The following is a 26,407-nucleotide window of genomic DNA, read 5'->3' on the forward strand; positions in this document are numbered from 1 at the left end:
AAATGTTCATATACACACACACACACACACACACATCAATACATGTACACACACATCAATTCATGCATGCACACATCATTACAAATTTACACACAACCACACACAAACACACACACGTATGCATGCATGTACACACACACACACCACACACATACATGCACACATCAATACATGCATGCACATATCATTACAAATTTACACACACACGCAAGCATGCATGCATGTACAAACACACACACACACATGCACACATCAATACAAATTTACACACACACACACACATTCATGCACACACACATACAGATTCATGCTCAAACACCCACACATACACACACACATGTACCTGCATACACGCATCTCTCACACACACGCACTAAACCAATACACATTTACACACGCGAACACACACACACACACACACACACACACATACCTGCGTACTCGCATCACACACATATACATGCATGCATGAACACATCAATACATATTCACCCACACACATACACACACACATCAATACACATATACACACACACACACACACACACACACACACACACACACACACACACACACACACACACACACACACACACACACACACACACACACACACACACACATTAACTCTGAGCTCATCCAAAAAGTAATGTCCCTGCTAAAGCTCAATGGCCTCTCTCTCTTTGTCTTCATGTGGTAGATTTGTCAAATTCCTTTTCATTATGAAAGTCTTTCCTCTCAGTGTTGTTATAGACGGCGTTATCTGGAAATGGCGTGCATTAACATGTGCCTCCTGAAAGCCTGTGAGAAATGTAATCTGTTTTATTCCTCTAATACCCCTTGAACTCATAACTATAATTATCCAAAACAGACTAGAATTTTGAAGAGCAGCTTCCAGTAATCCTGAATGCTCAACTCAGATGGAAAAGGATCATTTTGTAAGCGGATGTATTTATTTATTTTTTTTGTGCAACTCCTAATTTGCCTCTTCACTACGGGGGGCAGAAATTAGGCACTCGGGATTCTGTTTTTATGCTCTGATGTGCTTTTACTTTAGTTCTAGTTGTTATAATAACAGTGCAGTTTCAATTAGTCGCTCTCTTCAAACTGTTTATTAGCCCCAGCTAAAAAATATATAGTTTCTGTCTCTTCGCTTCTTTTTTTAAGTAGGAAATCAGGTGTGAAATAGTGCTTTTTTTAGATTTCTATTAACATAGGTGAGGCCTCTTGCATAGTATAATATATCAGACTAGAGCTGCACAATTAATCGAAAAAGATCGCGATCTCGATTCGACCCCCTAGACGATCTTAATCCAGCATTTCTACCATTCTGTCAATCATATTTTCAAGTTCAGGAGAGAAGCAAAGACTGTAGCAAACATACGTTGCTCAGCGACATGCACACCTCCAAATGATGTTAAAAGAGTCACATGCTGTATTTATAAGGTATAATTCACCTAAAAATGTAATTTTTGTCTTCATATAATGATGTATTCACAGCCAGGAAATCACACGTGACGTGAGCTGCTGACTGTAGCCCCTTTCACACAGTGATACCGGTAAATATCTGGAAAATTTCCGGAACGACTTTACCGGTATATTCAAAAAAGCGCTGTTCACACAGGCGAGGACGTTACGGAAATTTTCCGGAAAAGAGCATTCACACATCCATTCCAAAATACCGGTAAATTCTGACATCATTCACCACAAATGAGCTTTAAACGGCTGCGCTTGTATTTGTAAACATTTGACTAAATTACAAACTCTGTGGATGATCAATATTGTGAACAACTTTCGCAGGATCACTTTCGCATGTCGAGATGTTCATAATATGTGCGTGTGCAGGCGCTCACAGGCACACGCAAAGCTTGAAGGTAAACAAACAACGGCTTATCATAAGCATCTCATCGATGATTATTTACACAGTTGGCATTAAGAAGAACATATAAACGTGATCTGACTAACTTCTAGCAGCTAAATGTGTCTGGAAAAATATTTAAAGGCTTTTATTCTCACAAACCGCGCGGATGTAAATGCGTCTGACTGTTGTGATTGGCTAAAGCAGACGTCTCACGTCAGCACGTTCTAGACGTGCACGCGCTTATTACGGTAATCTTCCTTCTGCATTCACACAGCGCAGCATTCCGGCAAATTGCCGGTAATGTTACAACTTCTCTTTCCGGAAAATAGCCAGAACGAATTTACCGGTATTTTCAAAAAGGACCTGTTCACACATACAACCTTTCCGGAAAATTGCCGGCAAGTCTGTATGTGTGAAAGGGGCTTGTGTGTGCGTTAAAATGAGTTAAAATGAAACCGAAAGCGTGCAAATCATTTAAATAATCATATCGCATTTTAGAGTTATTTTATTTATTTTTTTTATTTTTTATTAATTGTTAACACGTATGAAACATATCAATTCAACCCCCCCCCTTTCTGGTCTCTTGAAACTGGGCTTTACAATGAATAGAAGTTAACATAAAAACAAAAACAGAATACAGTATCAAATATCAATTATACAAAGCAAGGCAATCATTCTGGATCCTGATCATTTCTTTGTGCAATAAACAAGGAGATTTTGTCAGCAGCTAAAGTCCAGATCTGTAATGTACTCATTTGTACCGAGTTCAGTAATAGAACAGAAGGATTCAATGGTACAGGATATTCAATAATTTTTGATAGGATGACACATATCTCATTCCAAAATCTTTGTACTTTCTCACATTCCCACATCATATGGAAAAAAGATCCAAGTTCCTGGTTAGGACATTTATCACAGAAAGGACTAAAGGAGGCATTGATACGATGTCTTTTGAGTGGGGTCCAGTAGGTTCTGTGACAAAAGTTATAGTGAATGAGTTGGTGATTGGGATTTTTAGATGAAGTAAAAATGTTCTGCCATACTCATTCCCAGTCTGTGACACCCTCTTCCAGTTGACAATCAGTTTCCCAACAGCGCTGTAATCGCATTATAGAGTTATGACTGCGACAAGCATTTGATATGTTATTTCTTTCATAGCAAACACAGATTTGTGCATGAAAATAAATGTTTACAATGTCAATATAACTACTCTAGCCTATATAATGCTGACCAGTGAATTAAATGGTTGTCAATGACATATTGCAAGCGTAGGCCTATATCTCAAACATAATTCAACATCAGAATTATTATAAGGAGAATGTAATTATTTAAAGAAACCAATAGACCTACACATAATATTATATTGTTGTTTTACCATATGTTTGAGAAAAAAACATAATCTCATATTAAACTTTATTTTACTTCTACAGAATCGTGAGAGAATCGTGATCTTTTTTTTTAAGCAAAAAAATTGCGATTCTCATTTTAGCCAGAATCGTGCACTAAATCAGACCCCTTATTTTTCATGATTTGTTAAAAAAATTAATAAATTGTGATTTAAAAATAACTGATTTTGTTGTGGTAATTCCCAGAAATTTGCAGACAATTTTGTGATTTAAAAAAAAATCTTATATATAATGTCGTTTACCATATTAGGTAGTCTATTGTGTTAGGTGTACAATCTGGCACAGTGACACAAATCATTAAGATAAAGTTTCTTCATTAAGTGTCTTGTTTATAATTGTTTTTATTGAAAGAAAAACAAGGTGAATTATTATATACAAAGATTTGACAAGACTTTTTCTTGTCTTTTTTCCACAGTCGGGGAAATAAGCATTCAACATATTTTTAAAGTTTGCTGTTGGCTTGAAGATGTAACAACCAAAGAAATCCATATATGCAAATAAATAAATAGGGGTGACGCAGTAGGTAGTGGTGTCGCCTCACAGCAAGAAGGTTGCTTGGAGTTTGCATGTTCTCCTTGCCTTCGCGTGGGTTTCCTCCGGGTGCTCCGGTTTCCCCCACAGTCCAAAGACATGCGGTACAGGTGAATTGGGTAGGCTAAATTGTCCGTAGTGTATGAGAGTGTGTGTGAATGTTTGTGTGGATGTTTCCCAGAGATGGGTTGTGGCTGGAAGGGCATCCGCTGCGTAAAAACTTGCTGGATAAGTTGGCGGTTCATTGCGCTGTGGCGACCCCAGATTAATAAAGGGACTAAGCCGACAAGAAAATGAATGAATAAATAAATAAAAGATCTGAGAATGCTTATGTGGATGTTTGCAAAGCACTCCAGTCAAGTCACGTCGTGTTTAGATTGTCTTAAAGCAAGCAGCCTTACAGCATTAAACATGAAAATAAATTACAGTGCTAATGTCACTTTTAGTTAGAATTACAAGTCAGTTTTCGCTCATGTCTGCTCTGATGTGACACAAAGGGAAAACCAACATATACATACTGTCCCAATAACACACTGATGGAGTAAGTGTCACAAAGTGAAAATAAAGTGGCATTTTAAAACATAAATGAAACAAACTACTCCTGATTAGAATTAACATGCAAATCAGCCAGAATAGTATCGGTAACGTACTTTTATTGGTAATTTTTGAAAATTGCTTTGTATTGACACCCAGTTGAGAAACATCTGGCTGATGACAATTCTTAACGGAAGTTTTATACGTTCACTTGAATTACAATCACAGAAAATTATTTTATTGATTTATTTCAATTGATAGTCAGCCAAAAAATGAAAATTCTGTCATCGTTTGCTCTCCCTTTATTTGTTTGATTTTTTTTAAAGCTTTGTGGAAAAATATAACTTAAACTCACTGCAAAACCCAAAAAGCCAAGGCAACTCAAACTATTTGAGAAAACCAATTGCAATTAAGTTTTTAATTAAAATTTTAATTATTAAAAAACTAATCTTAATGTGTACTGAGAACTTAATCTATTTGAGTAAACGAAGCAATTTGAGCACAGCAAAACCCAATAAATGAGGAGAACTCAAATCAACTAAGTACTATAAAACCCAATAAGTTAAGGCAACTCAAACCATTTGAGGAAACCGATTGCGACAAACCATTTGAGTTAAACCAATCTAAACGAGTACTGTGAACTTACTCCATTTAAGTTGAAGTAATGAGGTATTTCATTAACTCATTACCTTTAACACGGACTTCAAAATCTTTTCAAATGCGTAGTGTTAACTTTCAGTAAATTTTGATTTAATAACATTTATTTTATTTGATAAAGTTGACTGCTGGGTTTTACAGTGCAGAATTTGTTTTTCTATTATGCATGTCAATGGTTACAGGTTTCAGCATTTTTCAAATATCTTCTTTTGCATTAAAGAGAAGAAAAAAAAAAGCTCAGAAAGGTTTATCCGGTTGTTAAGTGGTGACGTGTTGGTGACGTATGTAATACTGTTTCCGGGTCCAAGCTGCCACTCATTTGAGTTAAGAAATTATTCGTTTATGATCACTTTTAATTCCTATCACACATTACAGTTAATTTTATATAAAGTCATAGTGTACACAACAATCTCTGGGCTTGCTGCATCACAAATACCAAAATTTTAACAGTTTGTAAAAAAATGAATCACTTAATGACCATCGGATATTAGGCATGGACATATGTATTGCGATCGTGATTTTCGAAAGTATTAAATCGCTTTGTAATTGTTTATAATTACCTCTTCATGAGTCTCCCCATACAGTTGAATAGAGCGCTTGGACCCGGAAGCCGCTTCACGTGACGTCATATTTTACAAGCGGATAACCACTTGAGGTTTAGTAAATAGTGAGTAAACTTTAATTTTTGGGTGAACTATTCCTTTAACAAAAGCGCACATCAGTGACTCGAAGCAAATGGGCATAAGGCGACATCTGATAATATTATTTTAAGAAGTAGTTTTGGTTGCTTTTTAAAGCTAATATATTTTTTGCATCAATTCATTCCCTGCTTTTATATCAATAGTTTTGATCTCGTTTTTCTGTATGTGATAATGACCATAGCAGCTGGTGGATGAGATGAGAATGCAACCTGGTATCCCCGTTGGCAGTGTCATCATCTCTTTGACTTTGTTTTCTGATCTCCATCTGCTCTTAGCTCATTTGAACCATCCACACTGAAAATAGATAGAACATAAGTTGATCTGTCCGTCCGGTTTATAGACGTCTCCAGCCAAACCACCCTGTCTCTCTGAGTCATCCTCTCTTACTCTTAAATTCCCCCTCATCAAGATGGCTTAAGCGGGTGCTTACATTTTTAAAAAGGATTGCATGGCGAACACATACAGGTTTGTGCCGTGTTAGTTCACCTGTCGCAGTCGGTTGCGTCAGATGACTGTAACACGGACCCCTACGTTGTGCCCTTGGTAACTGTGAATGTTATTTTAAATTGAGTGTGACATGAACTAACTCCTTGAGTGGGTTTTTACACAGTGTTAGAGCTATCGGCACCAGGGTGATATCTCTCGAGGAAGCTGAAACTTGTTTGTTCTTTTTAGTGTGTATAAATTATTAAAGGCCTTTAGATGGAGTGTGTTGAGCAAGTACACTGAAACACTGGATATTTTGAAATTCAAACTTAGATATAAACACATTTTTAATATAAATATTTAAAGGGAATGACAAGTAGTGAAATGCTACAATAGTGTTTAGAATTTAAGATTTACTAATTGGAGTTCAGGCGAAGCAGTGGCGCAGTAGAGGTAGTGCTGTCGCCTCACAGCAAGAAGCTCGCTGGGTCGCTGGTTCGAGCTTCTGCTCAGTTGGTGTTTCGGTATGGAGTTTGCATGTTCTCCCTGTGTTCGCGTGGGTTTCCTCCGGGTGCTCTGGTTTCCCCCACAGTTCAAAGACATGTGGTACAGGTGAATTAGGTAAGCTAAATTGTCCGTAGTGTATGAGTGTGTGTGAATGTGTGTGTGGATGTTTCCCAGAGATGGGTTGCGGCTGGAAGGGCATCCGCTGCGTAAAAAACTTGCTGGATAAGATGGCGGTTCATTCCGCTGTGGCGACCCCAGATTAATAAAGGGACTAAACCGACAAGAAAATGAATGAATGAATAATTGGAGTTTATAGAATTCAAACATTGCTGTCATGAAAGGGTTAGTTCACCCAAAAACTAAATTTCTATTATTGATTAGTCACCCTCATGTCGTTACAACCCTCTGAGACTTTCGCTCATCTTCAGAACACAAATTAAGATATTTTAGATGAAGTCTGAGATAGGGATGCACCAATACAATTTTTTTTTGGAACCAATCCGATCTCAATACCAAAATTCTAAGCATCAACCGATACAGATCCGATCCCGAAACTGTGCCCTTTTTTAAGCATTATACAGCTTCTATAGTTCTAGTGATAAACTCAAACAATACATCTTCTTTAGTAAAAATAATAGACCTATAGGTCTACTGTTTATGACAGACGGCACAATCTAACTAAAAACATGAAGCATGATCTAAACTAGGCTACATTCTTTTAGAATTCGTTATGACATTGATATATTGTGTTCCAGCTCATGTTTCCTTTTTTAATATTAAGATTTTTCTTTGAAATCTGTAATAGGCTACCATTACTGACATTAATCGTTGGTAATATGATTAGCCGTTTAGCAAGCCCTGATATTTTCCTGCAGGTTTGATGCAGACTAAACTGTCAGTTTTACTTAATAATCCCTCGCCAAATCTAGCCGTGAGTGAGACTGAGAACGTTGAAAACAAGGTCCGCCTATATGTTTCAGCGCCAAAAAACAAACTGGTCTGTTGAAAAAAATAATAATTAAAATGAAATGTACAGTGGAATATTCACAGTTTCAGAGTAGCCTATATTAGGCTAAATAATTTTCTGTTAATGACAATCCATATTGTGCCCGTTAGTTTCACTTTTATTAATATAATCAACTACTTTGACCACAATGAGCCAGGCTTTACAAACTATTCGAAGCATTGAAAGTATTCCCCTCGGAAGAATAAACTCAGTCGGAAGGATGAGAGAACAGAAACTTTTAATATTGCTGAAAAAATTTACGGAGCGGCGGGGGCACATCACATCTGCGCAGCCGGTGCATAATTGAGACAGCGCGCAGCCCTCCAGTATCTGCGGACATTTGCAAATCAGCAGCACAAAGGGAAGAAGTGCGTTGAGGATCTGTCCAATGTATTATTGAGCCTTTTCTAGTTTTAAATTTCAGGTAGGCCTACTTTGTTTGTGAAGAGCAGGTAACAACGTTATCTGTAACTTTTATCATTGCTCAGATCAGATTAGCTGATGTGTCTGTCCTCTCTCCTCTCGCTAGGTGGCGATGCAGGCTGTGACGGTTCCCCAAATTCAAACTCAGACAGCTGTTGATCTGTCTTCCCTGCTTCAGCAGAAGAAAACTATTCAGGCGGATGCTCCGCGTGTGCTGTACCAGTGCGCTGACTGCGAGGTCCTCTTTGATGCTTTGTCATTGTGGCAGCAGCACCGTAAGATGGGCTGTTGCCTCGAGACAGAACCTGCAGGAGAGCAGACTGAAGAAACGTATGAAGCAGTTGCCCAACCGCAGCCCAGCCAAAAAGAAAATGAAAACGCCGTGCAGGAACAAAATACGCCTGAACAAACCCAGGTCAAAGAAGTGGTGGAAATTAGATTCGAGAGCGTTAGTCAGGGGTCGGTGGAAGTTGCTGGAAAAGTAGCAGCGCCTGCGACCTCTGAGGAGGAAGAATCGAGCAACAGTGTCTCCAAGGAGGCCTCGGCCACTCATGAGGCTTCGTCTGTGGAGACCTCAGCTGAAGCGAGCAGTCCTGCCACGAGGCGCAGGGGGCAGAAGAAGGCCAAACCCCCCTCCAGCCTGCTCTGTGTGGAGTGTGGACAAAGCTTCAGTCTGGTTCCAGAGCTCGTGACTCACCGCAGGACTCAACATGGCTTGAAAGATGCCATACACCGCTGTGCTGTCTGTGGAGAGGGCTTCCTCAACACCACGCTTTTCCTTTACCATCGCAGGCAGCACCGTTCAGAAGTTGAGGAGGAACCCAAGCAGGCTTCATCTGGCATCCCTCAGATCTCCACAGCCATGCTGGAGGCCCCAGGAGAGGGCCTCCTGCTTTTGGCAACAGCTGGAGAAGGCCAGAGCCTGATGGAGGTGACCACTCTGGAGCAAACCATCACTGAGACCCCTGTAGCGCAAGTGGAGGTTGAGCTGGAAGGCAACGAGATACGAGGAACCGAACAGGAGCCCATGGTTGAAGGAGCAGAGATATTGGTGGAGAAGACTGAGGAGATGCTGGAGGAGCATGAAGCACCTGACCAGGAGGTAAAAATGGAGTTGGTCATTGAGAAGGTTGAAGGAAATGTGCAGATGGAGAAGATTGGTGCGGATGAGGAGATCCAGGATGCGGTGGAGAGTAACGCTTCAGAGAACACATCCACTGCTTTCCTCTGCCATCAGTGTGGATCTGTTTTTAGCAATGATCAGGAGCTGGCCAAGCACCGTAAAGCTGAGCACGGCCTGGAGGCGGCGCTGCACACTTGTGGAGACTGTGGGGCTAAGTTTATGAGTACCACACAGTTCCTGTACCATCGGCGGCAGCATAAGAACACAACTGCGGGACATCTAGTCACAGCTGAAGTCAAAAGCAGACTTTACACTACTGCAGCTTCAGGTATTGTGAAAGACAATCAGGTCAGACTGAGTCCATAAAAGCAGTGCCAAAGAGACCAAGCTAAGCAGGATATCTGCACATGTGCTATGGTTTACTAGCTGGTTATGAAACTTCTTGTTGTATGCTGCACAAAGTCTATAATCAGACCTGGCTAAAAGTAGATTTTGTATAATTAATTAATAAATTAATTGACATTTTGTCCTGATTTTAGAACAATTAAGGTTAATTAAACAGTTGTAGTTACTAGGGGTGCAATGGTTCAATAAACTCACAGTTCGGTATGTTTCACGTTTTAGGGTCATGGTTTCTGTACAATACGGTTTGTGCTATGCTTAGAAAAAAATGCCTACAGAACAATTCAAAGAACAAAAAACATATTTATTGGGTAACAAACAGCTGACAATGCAACAGTTTTAAGGCTCCTACACACCAAGACGCTTTTCGTTTGCGTTTATCGTCAGCGTTTTACGAGAAGTTTTTCCAAATGCAAACCCAATTGCTTTTCATTGGCGTCAATCAGTTGAGTATGGAAAATCACTCCTTGACGTTAGATGGCGCTACACAACTTTAACATCAAGCGTGTGAACCTTCCTCTCCTCTTCTGTGTTACAAGCAAGTGTCAGAAGCTTAAAGTTACTGGTGACTCGAACAAGCATGGATGGTTCAAGCAGCAGCTCCAGCTGTATGAAGAAATTATTATTGTTCACTAGAGCAATAACCAGCTTCATTGCCTCTAGGCATCTTCTTCAATGTGCGCTCGCAGTTTTGGGCTTGAGCACCTCCAAGTGCTGTTCACTGTAACTTCAGCAGCTCCGTGCACGTGAACAAAAGTGCCGATCTGATTGGTGGAGAAGGTTTTGACGCAGTTCATCAAAACAAAAAAACGTGCATGAGGCGTTTTTTTTAAAAATGACGCTTTTGCGCCTGGCGTTTTGCGCGTTTGTTGTGCACAATCACATTGACGCCCTTTGTTTAGTCACGAGGCGTTAAACATCGACGGAAAACGCGAGCAAAAAAATGTCCTTTACACGTATGACTGTAGATTTGCCTATTCTCGTATTAAATTAAAGTAGGGAATTTTGAAAATTGTATGTTCAAATTTATTGCTTAAGAAAACAAGCTTACATTTCTCCTTTTCTATTTTAGATCTCGACTCAACAGTCTTAACCAATTACGCAGATAATAATTGTCAACAAATCTTAATAACTGAGCACTTTTAAAGTATTGATTACTTCTGTTTACATTATGCTTGCTTCAACAAGACAACAACCCATTTTTATTTATGATTTCTTTATGCTTCCAGAGAGCTCTGTTTTACTTAGCACCATGGTACTGCATGAACCTAAGCAAAGAGAAAGCGTTCCGCTCTTCTCTGTTAATTCAGCAGGAACAGTCAGCCGAGAAGGAAACTGTTCTTAGCAGACAGCGGGTAAAAAGTGAATAGTGAGAGTGATTGGTGCCGAAGAACACCCAGAAGGAGCGGGAATGCAGTAAAACGACCTGTTGTATGTCCGCGTATGTATGAGACGCTTCTGGATCTGCACACTGCCATTGATCCGCCTGTTAGTGACCACTGATCTAGGCTATCTTTGCAAAAACAACAAAAAGACGGCATTCGTCATGTTTTTGTGTCTGTCTAAATTTGTATTGAGGGTCTGTTGAAGCAATGCACTGTGATTTGGCCTTACTTGCGGATTTGCATATTCTGAACCGCCGATCACAGGGCGCACCGAGCTATGGAAGAATAATGGGATAATACGTGTTTTTTTTTGTTTTGTTTTTTTTACAAAGAACCGTTACATCCATAGTAGTTACTGTTGACTTTCATTGTGATGAACAAAAACACATTGGAGATGTTTGTTCAAAAAGAAGGGACATTTTAAAGATATTAAAGTTTTAAAGTGCTTAATTATGTATAAGTATCAACAGAACCAAATGAATTAAATCAGAGGATTTCAAATTGTGTTTAAGGAGTCCATGAAAATGTTGCTGACCAAGTTAGAATTTGCTTAAAGGTGCTGTATGTACGTTTTTGACTCTTCTAAACCATAAAATACCATAATATGCTTGCAGATATTTAAGAAACATGCCAAGTGAGCATTCTTGTTTATCTGAAAAATTATTCATATTCTGCTTTGAAAATCTGTTTTCCGTGCCAGAACATTGTCTTCGTTTTGGTTCTTTTAACCCGCCCAATGCCAGTTTAGCCAATTATATTTCAACACCTGGGTTGCCTTTTTGGAAAACCACGTATTTCATACATTCAGTCAGAAGGCTCTCAAAGCTATGGAGCTAGTAATATGCCAAAACAATCTGAATTTGAATTATTTTAATTTGAATTATTGGCAATTGTAATTTAATAATCTGAATTTTTATATGCTGTTAAACATTTTTTGAATTAGTATTTTTTTTATTTTAATTTCTTAATTTGAATTTGAATTTCATAACTTGAATACTGAACATTAGAAATGAGAGACAACTGAATTTTTTAAGGCTGATTTTCTGCTGAATCTGAATTTCACAATCTGAATTTTTGGTTTTGAATTTTAGAATATTGAATTTGGTGTTCTGAATTTCTTCATCTTGAAAATGTGAAACAGTATTTTTACAAACTGGTTATCTGCAGTCTATGAATTCAGAACACCAAAAATATGAAGTTTGAAAATATCTCTAAAAAATTCAGCCTTAAAAAATTCAGTTGTCTTACATTTCAAATGTTCAATATTCAAGTTATGAAATTCAAATTAAGAAATTCAAATTTAAAAAAATTTTTAACGCCATATAAAAATTCTGATTTATTAAATTACAATTGTCAAGAATTTAAATTAGCTCAATTCAAATGCAGATTGATTTGGCATATTATTAGCTCCATACAAAGCAAGCACTCTTGACCGAAATGTGACCTCCGGTGGACAGTAACATTTAACATTATTAAATGTATATGCTTCATTTCACAGTTTTAAAGTTAAATTTCAAACGCATTATTTTTACAATCTGAAGGTGAATTATCTGCAGCTGTATATTGGTAGTATGGCAATAAATGTCATATAAAATGGCATTCAAACTCCCATTATTGGCATTTACCACTGAATAAAGCACATGAGGTGTATACAGGGCCGGCGCATCCATAGAGGCGACCTAGGCGGCCGTCTAGGGTGGCAGAATAGTGAGGGTGGCGTCCCTAAAGCGCCAGTTCAGCTTGCTCCGGCCCTGGGTGTGCATGAGGTGACCATTGTCTGTTTTCTGTTGTTCAGCTGCAAGAAATAGAAGCCGTTTCTAATATATCAATTTCAGGTGTTGGTTAGGACAAAAACTAATTTTAATTTGTAAAATATTCCTTTAATTTAGAACACGATTTAAATCAGCCTTTAGGCTTGAACATCAGACTTTGTTTTTTTTTAATCCTCAATCTGGCAACCTGCGCTTGGGTTTGATTTGATCCAGGAATGCAATACCTGGTTCAATCACTGGGTGTCAAACTTACATACTGCAGCTTTAATAAATATGTACCTAATATTGTAATGTATTATTAATAACTTTCTATAAGAAAATGTTTTCAAATATAATGATGGCAAATGCAGAATATTCAAGAATAATTATTGCAGTCTCAGTATCGCCTCACTTAATCAGCATTTCACATCCTTCATAATGTTTGAGCCTGAAACGCATCAGATTAATTTCCTATTACATGGACCATCTCTTCCATTTACATTTCACATTAACAAAAGTGTTTCTGTCACCAGCAACAGGAGCAGCAGCAGCAGACGGTGGTCTTGAAGCCCCTGCGAAATTGAGCCGTGAATGGTCACGCACCGCTCTGCCCCACGAGTGCCCCCATTGTGGCCAGGGCTTTACTCGCCGCAGCCGTCTGCGCGAGCATGTGTTCCAGCACACGGGCGAGAAACTCTTCAACTGCAAAATCTGCAAAAAGAGCTTCCCGTCTCCAGCCAACCTGCTGCGTCACAGCCTGATCCACGGAGGATCCCGCATCTACAGCTGCCCCATATGTGACAAGCGCTTCTTCCAGCCCACATCCCTCAAACGCCACATGATGACTCACCAGGAGGGAGTCCAGGAGCGCAGGACTCGAGGCAGAGGGAAAGGTAGGGGACCATCAAGTGATGGCCGTCTACACATCTGCCCAGAGTGTCCGGCCAGTTTCAAGTTAGAGGCCCAACTGAAGAGTCACAGGTTTGTGCTCCTTTAACAAAATTTTCTTTGGTGGCATGCAGTTATTTCTGTATATTTAATTTTTTTGGTAATAATCTAACATTATTTTGCTGAGGGTTATTGTAGTGTTGCTTTGTCAGTTTAATTAGGGATCATTATATTTATCATCATCTTTTATTCAAATGACTTATTCAAAATGGCTGATTCATTTAGAAATCATGCAAGTCTTTTGTAAAAGTGTCTCAAAATATTTGTAAAAACTGACCGATTCAAAAATTTAAGACTCTAATGTTGCTCTAAGATGAACAAATGTTCTGCTCTGGCTTTGTTTGAAGCTTTTAGCGTTGGTGTAATTGAAAAAATTGTTTGTAATATTTAAGAATCAGGCGAGGCAGTGGCGCAGTAGGTAGTGCTGTCGCCTCACAGCAAGAAGGTCGCTGGGTCGCTGAGCCTCGGCTGGGTCAGTTGGCGTTTCTGTGTGAAGTTTGCATGTTCTACCTGCCTTCGCGTGGGTTTCCTCCGGGTGCTCCGGTTTCCCCCACAGTCCAAAGACATGCAGTACAGGTGAATTGGGTAGGCTAAATTGTCCGTAGTGTATGATTGTGTGTGTGTGGATGTTTCCCAGAGATGGGTTGCGGCTGGAAGGGCATCCGCTGCGTAAAAAACCTGCTGGATAAGTTGGCGGTTCATTCTGCTGTGGCAATAATAAATAAATAAATAAATTAATTAATAAAGGGACTAAGCCGACAAGAAAATGAATTTAAGAATCAATATTAGCTTATTGTTTGTTGAAATATAGTTTAAAAGATGGCTGCACGATATTGCAACAACATCATCACTGTGATATTTTGTTTTGCTGTGATCTAGATTGCTGCATGATTTTTTTTCTTTTTGAAATATTTATGTTTGACAAAGCAAGGAAATTTTCACATTATGTCTGATAATATTTTTTTCTTCTAGAGAAAGTCTTATTTTTTATTTTGGCTTGAATAAAAGCAGTTTTTAATAAAAAAAAAACATTTTAGGGACAAAATTATTTACCTCTTTAAGCTATTTTTTTTCTCGATAGTCTACAGAACAAACCATCGGTATACAATAGCTTGCCTAATTACCCTAACCTGCCTAGTTAACCTAGTAAACCTAGTAAATTAACCTAGTTAAGCCTTTAAATGTCACTTTAAGCTGTATAGAAGTGTCTTGAAAAAAAATCCAGTAAAATATTATTTACTGTCATCATGGCAAAGATAAAATAAATCAGTTATTAGAAATGAGTTATTAAAACTATTATGTTTAGAAATTTGTTCGTCTCTTCGTTAAAACAGAAATTGGGGGGAAAAACAGGGGGGCTTATAATTCAGGGGGGCTAAAATATAAATATAAATTGAACAATAAAACGTGTAAAATAACATTGTCATCATTGTATCAAAAAAATTGTACAATAATATAAAAATAATATTTATATACATTTAATAATATCTTTATATTTTAATCTTTAATTAATTAACAAATCCTGCAATGTGACTCTTGAGAAGACGCACATTACGATATCGATGCTCAAATGATATAATATTCAGCCCTGATGTAACATTAGTTTTGTATTTGTAATTGCATAAACATGCTGATATTTGAATATACTCTTGTTTAAACAATTACGATTATTCATAGACATGTGACACCCCCTAATGTGCTTGCACAGTTTTGAAAGTTAATAGTATTTACAACAAGATTTATTAACTTTTTCCCGCCATAGATGGGATATCTTTTCTATTGAGAGACTTGGTTTCCGCTACTTTCATTCTGCCATAGCGGGGCACCACACCAAAATCCTTCCCGCCACGGCTACATTACAGCTTCTCATTCAAAACTTTCAGTCATTGTTGTTGTTGTTTTTTTAATAGCAGGTTATAATAACACTAAAACATATTAAAAGGTAAGTGAATTATAACAGCAAAAACTTTTCTGTAACCGTAGTAGTGCTGTGCGTCATTTGTTAAACTTTTTAAGGTGACGTGCTGACAGACTGACTGACTGACAGGTGCATGATGCGTGAGGCCAGCAAACACTGCGTAGCTTTCTGTTAAGATGCACAGTTTCCATAATTATACTTTATTTATAGATAAAGGTCTGTGGTTCTGCATACAATGACTTTATCTTGCTTTAGTTTATAGCCGTTTCACTTTATTTCATGATGCATCAGAACTGTAGGTCTATTGGAGACATTTATAAATATTCCTAGCAAATCTTATAAATGTTGGAGACAAACTCACTACATAAACACACTAAATTGCACTTCAGCAGCGTTTGTTTGACAGCGCACAAGAAGTTTTGTGCACGAGCAGAGGAAATCGGCGGGCAAGAAAAGAGACTTGCATGCTGGTTTTACATAAATGCGATCTTGACCAGTGATACTGCGCTCACGACATTTCTCCATTTGTCATTGAAATAACGCCATAGGTAGTTGGTAGATTTGTGTAAAAGACCTGCCGCCACAGCTGGAAATAATCCTAGAGGAAACACTGAGAGGCAATGCTTTTTACACCATTCACATGCTTTTACAGCAGTCCGTGTTTATGTGTAATAAGGCAATCCCTAGGGCATGTCCTAAATTAAGGGACTTTGTGGTCTCTTGGGTGTTAAATACAAAGATGGTCAGAGTAGATCAGATTGCATGTAACAATGACAAGGTAGCCTATACAGTTAAACAGGCAGGCGTTGATGGACTCTGATCACTCATGTTTCAATCTCACCAGGAGGAAGAAGTCAATAAGAGAGATCCCCGATAACCCGTCAGTCTCGCTTTCTCTTTCTTTCAGCATTGTCCATTCTTTATCAGGGCTCACCACAGCGGAATGATCCGCCCCTGTCGATGTGGATACAGTAATAGACATGTTTGTGTTTTACACACTCTCACACACACTTTTTTTTTTTGGTCAAAAATGTTATATTTTTGATGAAACCCATCATGCCTTTTGTAAAGTAGAGACTTTTTTTTTAATTTATTTATTTTTTTACATTTTTTAATTGCCGTTGTTGACTGGAAGCTTTTTTAGGCTAAAGGGGTCAAACACCACATGCATCACTTAATGACACGCAGCATCATGAATTTTAGAATTCTCAACATAGATTTCTATCAGTGTATGCACTGGTGCTGCCAGTTGGCGGCTGTCCCCGGTGTCCGGCTTTGACCCAGGACTGTTTATATTTCTGCCAAAAAATTCATAATAATTACAAAAAATACTGATTTGTGGATGTCCTTAATTCCGGGTGCTGCGATCCTGCTGTTGTGGCCAGTGTATTTTGGGAAATTTTCTTACCCCTTGGTTTCGAGTGTGGTCCTGAAAAATCTTTGTTCAAAGGGCTGTTCACCCCTTCCCGTTAGCCCTACGGCTTCAAGCTAAAGAGAATTGGGACACCCCTACCCCTTCACAGAACCGCGCAAAACGAGGGGTAGGGGTAAGGTGAAGGGCTAAGGGGTAGAATTGGGATTGGTTTTAAAAGTGTTTTTTTGACCTTGCAGGCATATCAGCCTGTTGTTGGAGACCAAAAACATAAACTTTTTAATGCATAATAGGGGCTCTTTAATAAAGCTGTCTAAATGGAGAGCATCCAGAACATCTGCTTTACAATGTTGTCCACCATGTTAGCTGAATTGGTCACATGTATAAAATGTGTCATCAGTTTTCGAAAGGCTCTGTTTTCAAATGTGTCCACTTTGGATAGCCTTTTCAAAAAGTAATGTCTCAGAAGGATTTTTTATTTTTTTTTATAAGTATTTTAATTGACAATATACTTAACATTGTGTAGAATCTGAAATTACAAGGAATATCAGGATTTTTTTGTAACAATTAGCAAAGACAAATGATAATAACAAAATAAATTAATAAATAAATAAATAAAATAAAAAATTTAAATACTTCAGAATACTTTCAGATTTCAGAAAGTTGAAATGGTTGATGATAATGATAAAAAAAACAGTAATGTCCAGAATGATGCACAAATAAATTACATTTACATATATGATAAAACATAAAATTAAAACAACATAAAAAAAGCAAAACTAACAGTAGTTATATGAAATAATCAGTTATTAAAGTCTAACAGAGGTTAATGTGTCCAGAAATGGTCCCCAAATATAATCAAAGTCGGTAGGCTTTTGTCTGACAGAATACAACATTTTCTCAGGAGTACTATAAGATACGAGCTCATTGATCCAGTGTTTTTTCTCAGATTTCCATTTTTAAAGTATGCATTTTTTTAGCTGCAGTGCTTGCAAGCAAAATAAAATAGCGGCTGTGTTAGGTCAACTGAAGTGAACTGATATCACCTAGTATTCAAATTTTAGGATCTGGATCAATTTGATTATTGGATATCTCAGAAGGATTTTTAAATGAAAAACTATTAGTGTGGTCTGTGGAGATGACCTAAAAAATGTTGGGTGGGAAAGACATTCTTTCCTGTGTGTCTAGTCGGCTTGAATCTGAAGTTTTTTTCCTAGCCTATTGTGAGTCAAACAGCTTCTCAAATAAGAAAATGGACAGAACTTGATGTTATTAATTGGGTATTGATTGGATGGTTGCCGTCTTTTGCTATGGCTGTGATGTCATGACAGATTTGTTCCGCCCTCTTGTAAGTAAACATGTAATCAGAGAAGAAACATCAATTTTAGGAGGGCAAGTTATTTTGATGAAAGATCACAACCCCACACGCGCTAATGCGCACTGATAAAGAATTTATCACGGTACTCTTAAAATATGAATGATCAATTTTAATTTCACTGTGCCATATTCATCTTCCTTCTTTGCTCCTTTGTAGAGATGACTGATATTTAATCTGACTTTAAATATGGAAAGATAAAAGTAGTCGATAAGAACTTGAATTGCCCCTCGCTGCGCACAAATCCGATTTGGTTTTCAAATCTGATCTGTAGGAGCGACTGTCATTGAGCTAGTGATGAAACCTGATCCATTTGTTCAGACAGTGTAGTCAGTATCCGGTGCATGAACATGGATTGCTGTAGTAATGATGTAAGAATCAGCATGGTGCCAGACTTTCTCAAACAACAGCTCAAAGTATCTGTCAGTGTGGGAGGACGAGATGGAAAACTGCCTCTTCTCCTGTCTATCATAACATCTCGCTGCCGTGCTCAACTGCCATGTGCGTGAAAGAGCAGATGCATTTTGTGCATATACCAGAAGAGTGAGCAAAAATGATGTATACAGTTGTAAACACAGAAAGGACTGTTGTTGTCTCCGAGAGTCTAGTTCTAGGTTTATTTAACTGGGAATTTAAGATGACCAATCAGAGGATGTTCCTGTTGGTTAACAAGCTCTTTTATGACCTTCCTTGTTCTAGACTATGACCCAGCCGGGATTTTTCTGTCCCAGAAACGCTTGTCCTGTCAAACCGTCCGGCATCAGCGAGAGGTCTGATTAGTCTCCAAGAGAAGTGATCAATTAAACAAGTGCCTCTGACATTTCTCACCGATTCCCTTGTGATGTATTTAGCGATGCCTTAATTTGGCAGCCGGTCAATGTGAATCTTGGAGAAATAAGAAAAGGAGCACTAAACAGTCGCTGTTGGCATTCGGCATCTTGCTGTTGTGTTTGAACATTGATTGCATAATAAAGTCATTAGTATGGTTACATATGTATAATATTTATGATGTTTTTAAAGAAAATTATTTTTCTATTCTGCTAGGACGATTTAAATCGAACAAAAGTGAGAGTAAAGACTCAGAAGAAGTAATATTGCAAAAATATAGACTGCAAATTCTTTATTATTCACATGTATTCAGATGTATCATTAGCCAGAATTTGGCGATAGCTGGATTTCCATCTTTACTAAAAGGAATCTTAAAAGAAAAAATCCTATCTGTAAGTTGACTAGATGCGTTTTTGTCAAGTTGTTAGAGTGGCTAACTGCAGTATTGGTAGCCTAGCAACCAACAGTAAACAAGGAATAAATGATTAGTCATGTGGGTTTAATGTTTACCAAGTTTGTTTTGTAAATGCTACATGAACCAGAAGCTGCGATTGCTATTTTTTCCGTATTACGATGCAGTTCCAAGAGAAACAGAATATTAAATTAGAGAACAGTGGGTGTGGCTAGTTTTTTTCTGCTGCGAGATGACTGTGTGTAGTAAAGTAGGCATTTAATTTTCATGTATCGGTTATTACAACCGAACAGACTCCTCCTGCTCACCATTTCTGTTTGTGTGACTTCAAATGTGTTTCCATCTAGAGATCTGCGCGGGACTAAATTTTGAATCCCACTCCCGCCCGCACCCGCCAGGTTTTAGGCCGAACCCGACCGCTCCCGCTTATATTAACAATTTGTTGTCCCGCTGCCCGACCCGCCCCGTTTTCTACCCGCCGAGCCCGATCCCGCTAAAGAGCGGGGGAGAACAAAACCGAAAATCACCCAGCTATACAGTCCAGAGAGTCAAGCTGTCTACTAGCACTAACACACATAAGCACTAAGCACACACACAGGCAAAGCTCTCTCTCTCTCTCATTCGCATAGCAATATCCGCGATATTGCTAGACAGCCCGCTCCTGTCCCAAATTAAACCTGTTACCAAACACTCCCGCGATTTATTCAGAAATTTATTCCCGCACCGCAGAAATCTGGTCGGGTGATTTCTGCATGCAGACCTCTATTTCCATCTCCCATTATTCACATTTTATTTTTTTTAAAAAGTACCTAAAATGATTGTAAACTTTTTTTTTTCTCCATCATTTGTTTCTGATGTCATTCTTTTAAAATGCACATTATCAAAGGGTGATGTAAACCAAAGTCCATTTAAGGAAAGTCCTTTTACTTGGCAGCTATCTTTGAAATGCCTCTCGGGCAGTATGCTCCAGCTTTCTGTCTGGATAGTGAAACATTAAATTCTACAAAACTGTTTGCCACGCTTATGATTGAATTTTTTATATTTGGAATCACCAAATAAAATGAAACAACAGCTGTCATAAGTTTTGTTTCTAAACATTTGAATCAATCAAAATTGGCACATTTTCAGGTTGCCTGAGCTAATACACATGTGCACTCGCAGGGAACGAAATAACGACACCAACCTCATTTATGGGTGTTCTACACATTATCCTCTGGATAATGCTTTGCCTGGTCACGCTGGTTCTTAGAAGTAATCCACAACTTGGTCTTGATGGTGATCCCCTCTAGAATTAACAGCGACTCTTTGTTTACAAGTTTGTAACCATTTGAGTAGTTCCTGTCATATGATGTGCGTTTGACAGGACGGACTGGACATCACATTAGTTTCACACAGATTACAAAACCAGAAGACTTTTGTTTTCAAGTGCACTTTGTTCATTTAAAAGTACAGATTTCAAGCTTTATGTGGATATATTTCTTATGTCTGTGAAGCAAGTATAATCCGAGGTTTATGACCACAGAAACTGTAGTAAAAGCACGCTTCTGCTCTGAGCTAACACAAAGTGTTGTGCATGAAAATAAATGTTTACTGTGTCAGTATTAACAACCCTAGCCTATAGTGTTGATTATTATGCAAGAAGGAATCTCATAATGACAAAATTATATTTTTACCAGTGAAAACAAGTGGTCTAATAATGTTGTTAATGACAAATGACAAGCACATGTCTTAAACATAATAAATCAACTTCAGAATTATAAATAGTTATATTTTGATCTCATTTTATTGTGAATTAACAAACAGGATATATTGAAAGTCTGTTCCATAATGACTATACAAAATTTAGCATTTTAAGTAACAGTAGACCTACACATAGGCCTAATATTGTTATTCCTGTTTAACCATATGTTTTAAAAATAACAATAATAATAGGTTAATCTAATTAACCTCTATTTTACATTTACAGAATCGTGAGAAAATTGTGATCTCAATTTTAAGCAAAAAAAAAAAAAAATGTGATTCACAGTTTTGCAAGAATCGTGTAGCCCTATTTACAATTTAAAACGACATCTTTGGATATCTTTTCTGCTAGAGTTACTGTTGTCTTTAAAAACATAAAAAAAATCGTACAAATACCATAGGATCGGTATAGTAGAAAATTTTGGTGGTTTTAAAACCTTGACTTTTCCAAACCGCTGCATGTAGAGTACTTAGTGAACAGCAGATAAAGAAATGTTGAGGCTGAACGCTTCATTCTCCCGAAGTACCTCACAGATGGTATTGTGAGATATGACTCTTTGATTTAAGTGATTGCGGTTATTTCCTCTGTTTGCTGTCATCAGCACAGTGATTACAGTTAAATGTGCTGTTCTTTCCCCTGATGTACATCCTGAAGAATTCCGTAACCAGAATTGCACAAGGCCTTCTGTTAATACATTATGCAAGATTATAATGCTTATCTAATTATCTGAAACCCTATTCACAAGGGCCTTCATTACCGGATCCCTCATAATGCTCGGTGGCAGAGCAGTAAAATGCATTAATGCTGGATTTGTGCAGAGCTATTATCTCTGTTAAATCCAAGTTTCTTGATTTTACAGTGCACTGATGCAGCTAATAAAAGCAATATGCGGATAAGCTGTTCAGCTGTTTACAACTAATAAGCATTTGTCAGTAATTTACTGAGTTTTTAGTTAAAATGTCTAGGTAAGTCAACTCAAAAAGAGTTTCCATCCTTAACTTTTGATTCTGTTGATATTTTCTTTCTAAAACAAAAAGAAAACAAGACATAGAATGTGATGACAGCCAAAATTCTAAAGTAATACATTATTAAGTAAGGGGGTCAAATCATTATTATTTGTCTTAAATTAGATACAGTCATGTCTCACAGAGTATGGAAGATCTGTTAAAACAAACATTTGATTTTAGCCATCTTTGTTGCATTGTCTATCGTCTCTGTTGCGGTTGGTGATTCTTTAAAAATAGGGAAAAAGTGTGTCTTGTTAGGTTTGTCGCGATACCATTAAGTCATCTTATGATACTATTAGGGCTGCCTCGATTTTAGGAAAAATCATAATAGCGATTATTTTGGTCATAATTGTAATCATGTGTAACGGTGGCCTTTTCTTAAACCCCAAATAGGTAATATTTAGCTTTTTGTTCGGGTGCCAGACAGAATAAATCCGTCAATATATTACAAATTTAACTTTAACCCAGATAGCAATAAGCCACCGACTACAAACTAAACTAAACATAACACACAAAAATACACAATTTTACACAAATTCACCAATTGAGTATGCATAGAAATATTTATTTTTTTTATCACTGAAATATCACTACCAATAGATCACTCAAAAGCACAATTGAAAATAAACAGCTTTATGAAACATGATGATTAATTTATACCACACTCACAGAAGAATTTATCCACTGCAATCACAACCATAATCAGTATTTACTAAGTGAAAGACAGCAGTGAGCATTTCATCAATATACAAGAACAAACCCCATGGAAGTTACACCCCTTACAATCATTGGCTCTCTGGCCATTCAAAGGTAAACCACATATAAACTTAATTCACGGAAACATAGTTCAGTTCAGTCATTATTCAAAACGATTACTGTTAAAGTCAAAATTATTAGCGCTCCTGAGAGTTTTTTTAAATAAAAATTTCCCAAATGATTTTTAACAGAGCAAGTTTTAACAGTATTTCCTATAATATTTTTTCTTCTAGGCTTATTTGTTTTATTGGCTAGAATAAAAGCAGGTTTAAATATTTTGAAACCTTTTTCAGGTCAATATTATTAGCCCCTTTGGGCAATATACATTTTTTATTGTCTGCAGAAGAAACTACTGTTATACAATGACTTGCCTAATTACCCTAATTAAGCCTTTGAATTTGAATGCTTGTATTTTAAAAAATATCTAGTCAAAATCAAATATTATGTGCTGTCATCTTAGCAAAGATAAAAGAATAGTTATTAGAAATGAGTTATTAAAACTATTATGTTTAGAAATTTGTTGAAAAAAAATTCTTCTTTCCAATAAACAGAAATTGGGGGGAAAAGGGTTGCTAATATTCAGGAGGGTTAATAATTCTGACTTCAACTGCATATATACAGTTATTTATTTCTCTGCAAAGGAAAGAAAAATAAATACAATAGAATAAAAATATCTCCATCACCATCTTCACTTTAAGAAAAACACGTTAGCTACAAAAATCCTTCAGTCGAGAGCAACGAGGGATTTTCTCCTTTTGTTATTTGATTAATAATGATAAAAACAGGTGGCAGTAGGCTTTGCGCACTGTCATTTTAATGGTTTCACTTTCACGTTTCGTTTGATCCACAACTTGTTTGTTTATTACACAAATGAGGGTTAATATGAATAATCACAAAACACCGCGTTTTAATACCTATTCGACCATTAAAGCGCTCAAGTTAAGATGACTTTAGATGCTCTGCTTGTCTTTGTGTGCGAATGAGACCGAATGCTGACGGTGCACACACACACACACACACACACACACACACACACACACACACACACACAGGAGCATGCAGTTTAGTTTGCGCTTTTAAGAGCAACAAACTGGAAACTGGAAAGGAGGTGCTAAATAAAGGAATAATAGTTTATCTCGATTAATAGTTTTTCATAATCGTTAGAAGGCAAAATCGAAATCGGATTTTCGATTAATTGCAAAGCCCTAGATACTATACTAACTGATGTTTTACAATACCAAGTAGTATTGTAATACTTTAATTCATAATTCAAATTATAAAGAAAATTGTCAGAAATACTATATTTTACATGTTATAATCGGTCTACTTAAATTTCATTCATAATTCCTTTATTATTGAAAAATGTATTTTTTTTGCACATCACTTTACATACATTTTTTGTTTATTTTGTAGACTGACCAACAAAAATACATTAAAATAAAGATACAAATTATAACAAATAAAATTTGTTGCAAGAAGAGCATTTTTCCAACAAAATTAGGCTATATGAACTGGTCAAAAATTGCTTCAATGTTTCCTGTTGCTATTTTGGGTTTTTAATATATTGTTTTTTTTTTTCTTTTCTTTTTTGTTGTCTTATCAGGTAAGAATCCAAAGGATTTCAAACTTTCACTTTGTGTGTCATTCTTTTTTAAAAGATTGTCACGGTTGTTGTAGCTTCTAAATCATACTGAGAGGAACAGAAATTTACAATTCAATGTGTGTTTGAAATGTCAGAAATCTTGCAACCTTAAGGGCTCCACAGACTATTAAAGTAAATGGTCTATTGTTGCACAGACATGTGAACATTTTCGTGACTTTTCCACATGCAACATTATCTATTGTAGATAGATCGTTAATGACTATACTACCATTCACAAACTATTATGGCACCGCCAGTATTTTGGTGTTCATAGTATCAAAATACTACCTTAGTACCTCAAGAAGTATTAAAAAAAACATGTTAAACACAAATTAAACTTGCTTAGACTCACTTTTGCACGATGGAAGAAGGATGACACCATGGCTGAAGTACTTCTTTTACACATGTAATGTTATGTTTAAAAACTATTTTAGTCACAGAAAGCTTATGTAGATTTTGTTGCTTTACGAATGGGTTATACTGCACGTGCTAAATACAATACAGTTTTCCGTTCGGAATTGTTGTATTATAAAGTTTTCTAACTGATGAATGATATGATCTAGTGGGATGTCTACTGTCAAAGGTGTCTACTTCAAAGGTGCAGCATGTAGAATGTAAGTATGCAATATGTAAGTTTGATACCCAGTAATGGAAATAGGTATTGCACTCAAACGCAAGCGCAGGTTCCCAGATTGATGACAGGAGTAAGTGATTTAAACCGTGTTCTAAGTAAAAGCATCAGCACATGATGGAAGTAAAATTTTCCATATTAAAAGGAGTTTTTGTTTGCTTATCACTGCGTATCTCGCACTGTTTTTAGATAATCAAGAATGTTCACTTGGCATGTTTCCTAAATATTTACAAACACGTTATGGTATTTTATGCTTAAGAAGAGTCAAAAACTTACATACATCACCTTTAATTTGCGCAGATTAATTGTTCACATAAAGAATAACACTGTTCACTAGCAAAATAAACAAAACATTTAGATTTTACACAGACTTTAAAGTGTTAGTTCACCCAAACATTTTTATTTTGTTTTTAAGAATAAAAGAGCTCTCTTGTCCTCCATATAAAATAAGGGTCTTGAGACATTCAAAGACCACAAAAGAAACCAAACACATTTTCTGTGACTTCAGTGGATCAACTTTTATCATATGAAGCTTCAAGAACACTTTTATTTGCCAGAAATGTGTAGATATGACTCTGTTCTCCTATATCTCTCCCACACTAGGTCATGGTGCATATGTTTACTATCGACATTGTATTGCCATTAAAGTCAGCATTGCAACAAACAAGTTTTGTATTGGCCTTAGTTAACACTCTCATTTATTTGAAACCCAAGATATTGTTGCACAAATGGGTTTTTAAAGCCCCATATGATTAAAGTTGAACTATTGAAGTCACATGGAATGTTCTGATTCAGGATTTAAAATGCCCCTTGACTGTTGTTGTACGGTATATGGAGGATGAGAGAGCTCTTGGGTTTCCTCTAAAATATCTTAATTTGTGTTCTGAACATGAACAGAGGTCTCGGGGGTTGGATTGACAGAAGGGTGACTAATTAACAACAGAATTGTCTTTTTTTTGGTGAACTAACTCTTTAATTGAAATGTCAATTATTAATCGTTCTCCCCTCCAGTTGTTTTACTGAGGGCGCTGGTTAAAGACGACACACGGGACTTCAAAGTAAAT

General features: G+C 37.1%; 1 protein-coding gene across 5 annotated transcripts in view; it reads left to right on the forward strand.

Moving 5' to 3' along the window:
- znf574 (zinc finger protein 574) overlaps positions 1-26,407 on the forward strand; it is a 49,877-nt gene that overhangs the window by 7,396 nt on the left and 16,074 nt on the right. For 2 of the 5 annotated variants that reach the window (NM_001170836.1, XM_009292104.5), the window contains 2 exon segments: positions 8,159-9,503; positions 13,247-13,694. In NM_001170836.1, coding sequence (NP_001164307.1) covers positions 8,159-9,503; positions 13,247-13,694 — 1,793 coding nt within the window. 5 annotated transcript variants of the gene reach the window in all.

This window comes from Danio rerio, chromosome 16 (assembly GCF_049306965.1).
Source record: "Danio rerio strain Tuebingen ecotype United States chromosome 16, GRCz12tu, whole genome shotgun sequence".
Lineage (NCBI taxonomy): Eukaryota > Metazoa > Chordata > Actinopteri > Cypriniformes > Danionidae > Danio > Danio rerio.